The 10531-nt window shown below is 30.1% G+C and overlaps 2 protein-coding genes across 2 annotated transcripts in view; both read right to left on the reverse strand.

Annotated features, from left to right (window-relative positions):
- Rich (Guanine nucleotide exchange factor subunit Rich) overlaps positions 1-2034 on the reverse strand; it is a 59212-nt gene extending 57178 nt beyond the window's left edge. Inside the window, exon 1 of the mRNA XM_072523623.1 lies at positions 1714-2034. Coding sequence (XP_072379724.1) covers positions 1714-1854 — 141 coding nt within the window. The 5' untranslated portion in view covers positions 1855-2034. The remainder of the gene's footprint in view (positions 1-1713) is intronic.
- A 2235-nt stretch (positions 2035-4269) lies between these two features.
- Positions 4270-7746, reverse strand: LOC140433483 (uncharacterized). Its single transcript, XM_072521472.1, has 3 exons — positions 7572-7746; positions 7080-7162; positions 4270-4525 (listed from the first exon to the last, which is right to left on the reverse strand). The coding sequence occupies exons 1-3, from the start codon at positions 7587-7589 to the stop codon at positions 4408-4410; spliced, it is 219 nt and encodes a 72-aa protein (XP_072377573.1). The 5' UTR covers positions 7590-7746; the 3' UTR covers positions 4270-4407.
- Between the last annotated feature and the right edge of the window lie 2785 nt (positions 7747-10531).

A 10531-nucleotide genomic window follows, 5' to 3' on the forward strand; every position in this document is an offset into this window, starting at 1 on the left:
ATAAATGCCTTCTACCAATACACTCTTAAAGTTTATACAATTGGTGAGTATATCACAATCACTAATTATTCAAATACTATATGATCCTTCTATTATATCTCTGTAATTTCTTTAAGTATGTCTTTGTATGTACAATCTTTTCAATTCTTTCTTTTTCCTTTCACCTAAATATTTCAATTAGCCAGACAGGTCTCCAATACTTCTTAATTTTATACAGATTCTTTTCCATTTTATTTTCAACTCATCTTTAAAATCTTGTCTCTGTTTTTCTTTTAGTTTCTTTGAATGATAATTATTCAATTTCTTCCCATAAATCAGGGGACAGAGTAGATATCTGTAATAGCAGACATATTGCCATTCAGTCCATCATTCCCACAATGGACAAACTAATAGGTATCATCATTCCTGATGAATTTTTCTACCAATTTAATTAGTACTCAGTAACATGACTTTTTATAGTATGTCTTATTTTGCTTATCAATCAGAATGATCTGTTGAATGCCTTTTGCGAATCATTTTCAAATTAATTACATTTACATCTAAAAGGTTTTGACAGAAGTCAATCACATCTTACTTTTAGCAACACTAGATGCTACTAGATTTGATAATCACTTGGTTTCAAAGCTTTATATAAAATCCCTACAAGTCTATTAGACTGAATGTTTACTGTTAGCAAAAACTAAGGGATTAGTGTATTGGCCTCAACATTGTCCTCTTTTCTTGTCATAAATGATATTGAAAGTGTATACATAACACTTTATTTCTACTTTATGCTGATGATATAAAGATATATTAACAAACATATAACAAAACTAATAGCTTTTATTGCAACATTATCTATATTTATAGCTTCTGTATGTGGCACACTTTAAAGTTCTTGACATTAACTTAAGTATGGTATGCTAACTTTTTGAAGTAGTTTTAACCCTCTAGACTCAATATATTAACATTCAACAGTATACCATCACAATGAGTTGAATAAGCCCAGAACATGTAACTGATGTGGTTAACAAACATACAAGAACCTATCAAAATATGGATCCATATGATAATGATGGTCAGAAATTATATAAGTTAAACGTTTAAATATGTTTAAAGAATAAACAGACTGCAGCAATAAGAGAACAATATAATATTTGGGGTCATATGAGAAATTAATACTGCACCTAATTGGGTGGGTATTGATAGAGCAAGTTAATATGTAATATATAAACAAAAGTTAATAATTAAAGGCAAAACTGAATGTAATCATGGTCTAGGCAGAAGAAAGCTTGATGGTTAAAGACTTTCACTATTCTGAGCAGCAGTAAATAAAGTGTAGATTATGCCAATAATAATTGTCAACATTAAAAAAAATTATATAGCATAGGAATTTGCCACTTAGTCCCAACAAAAACAATATATGGTTGCTAAAAAGATGACAAAATATTGTCTATACATTTACTTTATAGTTAAAAACAGTTTTAGTGTAGATATATTAGTCTTTTATTAATTTTTAAAATATTGCTTTAAAAAAACAATATTAAACATTAACTGTACACTATTTTTCATTGTACATCATTAATTTAGTTCACTATTAAATAGATTAGCAGTAATTCACTGGCTTCAGATATTGAACAGTTAATTCAATTTAAACTTTCATTGTCTATTGTGTGTATTCAAATATAATGAGGTTTCTTACTTTCACATGATTAAATCAATAAATTCACTTACTCTGCAAAACCATATTCCTAAACAGTCGTCTGTAATAATAGCAAATAATATTCTGTCCCTGTTAGAAGTTATATGTTTAATTGTAGAGTCACCCAATTCGGGTGTTTTGATCACTTTTGGCCAACCAATTGGAAAATACATGTTATTTTTCCATTACACAAAGTTAATTGAAAACTACAATAACTGCATCACATATCAATAAAGATGTTTTTATAAGATCTTCAGTTCCTAATACATATTTATAATTTAAAATACCCCAGATAAATCCAAAGGCAAAAAGTCAAGACACTACAAAAATAAAATAAACACAACTGACACTACTTCTTTACTTTTGTTGACATTTCCCTGACGTGCTGACACGAGTTAACAAGAAAATTATTGCCAACTTAAGATCTTAATTTTAGAATTAAAAATATTATTTAGATAGCTGCCATAGCTGCATGTACTCTGTTATCCTTTTTATATAATTTTAATTCTTATTAAATTTAACAATAGTTTTATGTGATTTGTTATTGGAAATTGGAAGTTCAGAATAATTAGTTTGATTAAAGACTACAGTTGGTATAACTCGCTTCAAATAGTTTGATTTACAGGATTGGCTTAGCCCACTTAGTATCAAAGTAACATAAAAATTTGATAGATAAGGTAATTTGGTAGAATAATGACAAATAATGATTGGTAGGTACTCGTTTAACACATTGATCTCAAACTAAAGTTCTGAAACTATTTTCACCTGTGTTTCTTGAAATATGTGTTTAAAAATACGAAATTTTGTCTGCCTAAGCCAAACTCACACCGAATATCTTGCCGAGAAAAACTTTATTTACTCAAAAAATGCAGTTGCGTCTCAAACTTGTTCAAACTACAAAATTGTTAACTCATCAAAAAAAAGTTTTCCCCAAATATAGTAAATTATCAACTTATTAAAAGTCATTTAAAATTCGGACTGAACATGACTCGCATTATAGTCTGTGATCTTGTCTAAAAGTATGTATGGATACTTTCTTTTTTGTATCACAGAAAACATCGCATTGTAGTAACAACACAACAACAAATTAATTCCACTATAAATCAAATCCGTAAGAAAATACGCCATAGACAATCAGAATTCCCACATAAACTTGAAATATCGTATTTTAAGCTAATAAAAAACCAGGTTTTTAACGTTTATTGTTTTAATTCCAGATCAGTTTTACAGTAATAAGTAAAGTATGTAGAAAAAATCTATATTCTGAATCTAAGCTTATCAAATGACACCAACTATTTGCATAATAGGGCTAAGAATAAAAAATTGCTTATTCGCAATTCAGGGAGCTAGTAATACTTGACTACCTCAAAATTTTACACAAATCAAGAAAAAGTCAGGCAAAATCTACAATACATTATCCAAAAATAATAACAAAAAAACGAAGAAGGTGCCGAATTTGCCCCTCAAAATATAAAAAACCCAGATATTTTTTATTTGTGAAAACTGTAAAGTAAAAATTGGGCAAATGATTGAGCTATGTGTGAAACCTTGTTTTTAAGAATACCATGAAGGCAGCGAGTAGATACTTTATACTTTTTTACATAATCATATGTTCTTGAGTTGTTTGTGAACTTTCGTTTTTTTTTCTTTCTAGTGTTTTGTTCTTTACTTGTGTTTTTTTTAATTGTATTTTAATTTACGTAAATTTTAAAATTTCTTTTATGTCTCTTATATGAGACCAATGGTCTATAATATTTTCGGTTGTGCTATAACGTCTCCTATATGAGCCAGATTAAAGAATCCCTCAGGAACTAAATATTCATGTCCAGTTTTATATAAATTACAAACAGGTAAAGGTTTTCTCAAATATTTGACATAACCTACACATGGTCTATAAGGACGAAACTTAAGTACCCTCTTGGTAGCGAACCTGTAAAAAAATTTGTTGTGTCATCGGGGTATTCGGTATGATATGTAGTAGGTATAACCTGGTATTAAACAAACATTATATCACAGCACAGCACATATATTAAAGCACATATTTTTTTATGATCGCTGTTAGCACTGATATTTTGTTAATGAGTATAGATATCAGATGCATATTTGCACCTATAACATTTAAGAGGTCGTTTATTATGACTTTTAATTCTGTCATGTTGTTAGTTTGTCGTACTAACAACATAGCTATATTAGAGGTGGTTTGATTATTTATTTGTGATATATATGATTAGGTTCTTTGCGCGTATGTGATTGTGACGTATGTGAAGGTGGTCTTCTATACTCTACAACGCAGTAAGGTTTTAAAAAAATCTCTTGTATGTCGTTATCCTTGATATCGCAAGCACTGTGTTATCTCTCTAGTAGTAGACGCTTCGGAAATAGCACCATATATTGTTTCCATTTTCTTTTAAATCTATAAAGTACATTGAGAGTTGTTTTTGGTATTTTAAACTTTGTTTTATGTCTTCGGTATTCGTTGAAGAATGAATATTTTTTAAATAATCCCCTACCTTTAACAATCTTAAAAGATATATATTATTGTATATTGTAATTCGGAAATCCCAGAAAGGAAAACAATGAAAAATAAATAACTAATTTTTTATTTATACTAATTAAGAAATGTTTAAATAAATAATCATTTAATTATAACTTAATTCTACTGTAAATTTTCTTTTGTAATATTAGAACTATTTAAACAATAACACAACACTAAATCAACTAATCAACTAGTGAATTCCTTCCAAAGGGGAAAATACTTTATATTGGTACAGTTTATCATCCCCATATCCATATAAAAGTCTTCCAACACCATTTTCATCATAATAAGGGTATCTATACTTTGGTCTGAAAATAAAAAATATATTTATTAATTTTAATTTTTTTATGTGGTTGGATGATTGACACCTAGTTTATGCCATTAAAAAAATGTGTATTGTATTACCAATATAAACAATTGAGTTGGGATACAGAATGGGAAACAAAGAAATCAAAACACTCTGTTACGCAGACGACGCAATATTGATAGCCTAAGATGAAGATAGTCTGCAAAGACTCATCCACAGGTTTAACATAAGAGCAAAAGAATTTAATATGACAATCTCATCTTCGAAAACTAAAACAATAGTAGTCAGCAAAGAACCAACCAGATGTAAAATAGAGATTGATAGCATCAATATTGAACAAGTAATGGAAATAAAATACCTGGGAATTACACTGTCTAGCTATGGAGACCTGGACAAAGAAGTAAGAGATCAAGTACAAAAAGCAAATAGACTGGTATGATGCCTTTAAAACACTATATGGCGAAACAGACACTGAGATGAAATCAAGAATTTATAAAGCCAGTATAAGACCAATAATGACATATGCCTCGATCATATGACATATAGAAACAAGACTCGACACAGCCACAACGCAAAGGCTACTGGAAACGGCAGAGATGATAGTGCTGAGAAGAATTACAGGAAATACGCTGAGAGATCAAAAGAGAAGTGAAGACATTAGAAGAAGATGTAATGTACAGTGTATAAATCAATGGACACAAAATAGAAAAAAAGCATGGAATGACAACCTTCCATAGAGGTATTAATCCGCCAATGAACAAGCAGAATTGCTTATAAAGCGGAAGAAGAAGAAGAAGAGTTGGGATTTATGTACCTTAATGATGCAAGTCTAACAATTCTCAAAAGTACTGCTAATGAAATGAAATAAAAGATGATCTGACTTATCTTTGTTTTAGAATTTAGCAACTCCTGTCAATATTCATACTATATAAATGGCAACAATGATAACGGAACAATATGGACTGTTAGTAGAAATATAGCTAATAACGTCAATTTATTGTATAGAAATAATATCATTTAATGGAGAATAAGACGCTACAACTATATAATTATACCGTAAGACGACCAGACATCAGACATCATATATCGACCAGATAGTCTAGAAAAGACATCGAGAGAAAATATGGTTACCTGATTCTTCAAAGGGTGGTGACTGCTCAAAAACTTACGTCGGTCGAACTGGTAGAACCTTTAACAAACGTATAGGAGAACATAAAAGGGCTTTCAATAATAGAAAGATAGACTCTACGTACGCACTTCACCTTCTAGACCATAACTAGACCATTCTTTTAATGACGAATTTCAAATTCTTCACATTTAAAATAAAGACCTTACGCTATCTTTCTTAGAATCTATATGAATTAACAATTTAAAAAATATAGATATAATTCTGAATGACCAACTTGAGATAAACTGCTCTCCCCTCTGCTCACTTGAGAAAAGCACTCTGCCGAAACAGCTGTAGTGATAATAAATTATAATAAATTTTGTGGAAGTGTTGAAAACAAAAGTTTTCAGTGTTTTATTGTTAAATGAACATTATTTCTGCTTCATATAAACTAATGACGTTAGGATTACGTAAATTTTCGTTAAATCGAAATGATTTCAAATGTATCTTAGTTCAATTTAATTAAAACTCCTCAGAACTGGAGGCAGAAGTTTTAAAATCGAAAAAAAGTGAAAATTTTCCTCCGTCAACAGCTCTTGAATGGTTAATTTGGCTATCAGTACATGATAGAGGCACAACATTTAATAATGTTAAACAATTGATTTTAAACGCCATAATTCCGGCTACAAGCTGCACTTCCGAACGATGTTTCTCCAAGTTAAGCATTGTAAAAACAAAGATTAGAAAATCTTATGATGTTCATAGAAAAAAAACTTTCTGCTAATTTAGATCTTGATTTAGTTGCAAATGAATTTAAAAAATGGTGTCTTCAACAGAAGAACGTGATTCTAGTTTTATTATTCAGTATACTCTAATATTTATGAATAAAATAAAAGTTTAACATTTTTATGAATTTATTGTAGACAGATTTTTAATTTGTACTATTACTCTTTCTAACTTATTGCCTATAATTTAATTTTAAAATATTATTCAAAAGAAAATTAATATAGAAAATTATGAGAGATAACGTTAATTATTCTTATGAAAAAGAAATCCGATGTAAACCACAGAAGGTATATTCTAGAGAGTTAAGAACATCTAATTAATATCCCAGGGCCAATTGCGATCAGATTGGCAGTTAATTGAGCAAGCGCTACCATTCATGTCCCAAGACGTACTATTCAAAGGTACTATACGAGAAAAAAAAAATGAAACATCTTTGAAATACAAAACTATCATTACAGCAAACAAGATAATATAATTATCAAGCAGATTTGTTGAAATTGGATATCGAATCACATATTTTTCTTTTTAATTTTATTTAATCCACATAAAGATTTAAGTATTTTTTATATATTTAAAGATTGTAGAAATATAATGTTAAAATATTTCTTTATTATTTAAGTAAGATCTATAATCTAATATACTTATTTCCAAAACAACTTACCTTTCGTAATATTGAAAATTGGGAGCTCTTGGTTGTAAAGATGAGTCTGTCATAAGTATTAGTCCAAGTATCAAGCCAAAGAACTGCAACAAATAATTACCCGCATATATTAAAAAGTCAATGTGATCCGTAGTTTAGTGTGGAATAATTTTGTAAAATATTTAAAAAAAATTAAGGTAAGTAGGTACTATTCTCTTTCTGTTTCTCCTCAATTCCTGATGGTTATTTTGCCTATACAATCATTGATTTTAACAGTAGGTACCTACTTATATTCATAAAATATACTAGAATAAATATACACTCATTCAGTCACATAAAGGACTTTGTGCTGCCCTGTATATAATGTGATTAATATTAAAAACACATTAAATAATATTTTCTAGAAGCAATCAGAAAATAATCAATTCCATTCCCATTATCAAAAATATGCAATTTATCATTCTGTATACTTCTAAAACATCAAATAATAATAATTGTCTATTAGTTACTTACAAATAGTATTCTCGACATCTTTAAATTTTGTAGAACACTTTTATTGTTGTTAAAAAACTAACAGCGTCGTCTTTGAACTCCACTTGAAATGTCTGAAAGTGAAAGTCCCAAGAAAGTTCCCCTCTTACTCGGTGTTGTCGGTATTTCATGACATAATCAAATACGTTACCGAAATATATAATTGTCTGTCGTATTGAACTATTTAAATTACTTTTTTAGCTGGTATTTTTAACGTAAATGTTCTTAACTTAATTAGGTGATAATCCCAAGTTAATGTGTACAAAAAAATAATAAGAATAAAAAGCACTAAGTTGGGAAATTTTTAAATTAAAAGATTATCTTGGAATTTAGGTACAGAATGATCAAACCCCAGGAAACTTAATGGTACCTTAAAGCAGATAGAAGAAAATTAAATTATAATTTATGTTTATGTCTAAATGTTTTTAATGTTTAAAGGGTTAAAAATACTAATCAGGCAAGGTAATAAATAATAAGCGTGCATGGTTCTGATATATAATATAAACATAATAAAAAATAAATCAATAGATCATATGACATTCAGACCGTTTGATGGGAAGTCGTCTTGGTCCATTTACCTCAGACAATTTGAAGCTATTGCGGATGCCAACCGTTGTTAAACAGAGGAAGAAGAGGCTGTTTCTTGACTGCTGCTTTACGAGGTGATGCTGCTAACATTTTACGATCGATTAATCCAGGAAAATGTTATTATACCTTATTAAATCGACTACAAAAATGCCGTGGAGAATGATATTCATCTACAACAAGTAGGTATACAAATAGTCCATGATATGACGGCTTTCTGCTGAGAATTCTTTTTATATGCATCGAATAGTAAATTTTTAAGACAAAAATCAACCTCAAATCGACCTTGGGACCAGTCCATAATTCTTCAGGAAGAGTCCCATTAACAGCTGTAGTAGGGCTACGATTTTTTTAAATATATTGCAGTAGCCACTGCTTCTGCCCAATAAGCTTTAGACAAACCAGAATCAGTAAGCAAAGCCCTAGCTTTTTCCACAGCCGTGCGATTGGCACGCTCCTACACACCATTTTAGATGTGTATTATGTGTATTATTCCTGAATCCTTAAATAGAGCTCTAAATTGAGCATTACAAAATTCTAAACCGTTATCGCTCCTGTAGCGTTTTATTTTAAGCCCTGTTTGATTTTCATTTGAAACTGCCAGATTTCATAATTTCGTCTTCCATCTAATTTTTCAATGCTTGGGGCACCAGGGCTAACAAAAACATTATTAATGGTTCTTGTTTCAACTTTTTCTTGTTCAGACATTTCGTCGAGTAAAATAATTCAATAGAACAGAAGCAAAGACGCCTAACACAACATACGCGCCACGTGAAAAAGTTTTTTAACGATTTCTGTATTCTTTAACACTTTTGTAGCGCACTTGAAATGTCCTGGTCACATAACCTATTAGGATTTTATATATATATATATATATATATATATATATATATATATAACATGTATCCCACCTTTAATTTATTATTATCTAATTATATAATATTAAAACAAAATAAAAAATCGTATTGCGCCTAAATATATTGTTCAGCAGCTATCAAGTCGATAAATAAACAGTCCTTATCAATCTAAAATTTTTCATTTTAACGATATTTAATTTCCTGCGGATATAATATTATTTCAATAATAAAAGGCTTAAGATTGTATAAAATTGGACTCTAAAGTTAATAGAATTTTAAATGGGCTACAGCAGAAAGAAATCATATTGTTGACAAACTTATTTTATCATCATCATTTTGGCTTTAAAACCCTGTGTGGGTCCTAGCCTCCCCAAGAATTTTTTTCCAGTCGTCCCTATCCATCGCCTTTCTCCGCCAAGCACGTATTTCCATATTTCTCATGTCTTCATCGATGTTATCGAGGAATCTTGTTCTGGGTCTTCCTCTTCTTCTTTGACCAATAGGTCTATCAAGGAGCGTTTTTCTAGCTGGGTCGGTTTGCTTCATCCGCATTACATGGCCTACCCACCTCAGACGTCCTACCTTAATGTGTTTTACGATATCTGCTTCCTGGTATATTCTATAGAGTTCGAAGTTGTATCGTCTTCTCCGGACACCATTTTTCATTTATCGCTCCATAGATTCGCCTTAGTATTTTTCTTTTGAAACATCCTCACATGTTTTCATTGCTTTTTGTTAAAGTCCAGGTTTCTGAACCATATGTTAGGACTGGGCGTATTATTGTTTTGTAGAGTTTTACTTTTGTATTTCTTGATATAACTGTAGATTTAAAAAGGAGATTAAGCCCAAAATAGCATCTATTAGCCGTGCAAATTCTGCGGTAGTGTCATTTTCAGTATTGACGAGCGTTCCCAGGTATACAAATTCGTTAACTGCTTCGATGACGTCGTTTTCTATAACAAGTGGCCGTAGTATTTGTGGTTGCGTACCTATTTTCATGTATTTTGTTTTATTGGTGTTTATTTATTAATTTTATAGATTTCAATAAAATTGATATTTACATGTTGTATAATGACTTCACTCGTAACTTAAATGGTATGTTCCAAATGTTTGGAATGTTTATTTCACTGCTGACTTTGTAGTAGCTCCGGCCGATAACACGAACCCATATCTCTGACTGAAAAAAAGCTTGAGCATATTGATGAGTTTGCATATAAATGGATGCCACTGGAAGATCAGAATTACATGAAACGTTTGATTTCTGTTTGGTTTCCTATGTTTTCCTATCTTTCATGCTTTCCTATGTGTTCCTTCGTTTTTCTATGTTTTTAAAAATTCTTCCAACATCATTGTATAGGCTATTATTGTTATCAGTGCTACAAAAGCAATAAAGTATACAATGATGACATATTTTTAAAACTTTAAATTTATTTAGGGACATAAACTTCCAAATACAGCGGTTGCAGTGCCATAAGGTTCCAAGTACAAGTGAACATTTTG

The sequence above is a fragment of the Diabrotica undecimpunctata genome, chromosome 2, assembly GCF_040954645.1.
Source record: "Diabrotica undecimpunctata isolate CICGRU chromosome 2, icDiaUnde3, whole genome shotgun sequence".
Lineage (NCBI taxonomy): Eukaryota > Metazoa > Arthropoda > Insecta > Coleoptera > Chrysomelidae > Diabrotica > Diabrotica undecimpunctata.

Excerpts from the sequence above, each read along its gene's own strand:
- LOC140433483 (XM_072521472.1), bottom strand. Across the intron at positions 4,526-7,079 it reads AATTTTCAATATTACGAAAG|ACCAAAGTATAGATACCCTT; the intron begins GTAAGTTGTTTT and ends TTTTATTTTCAG.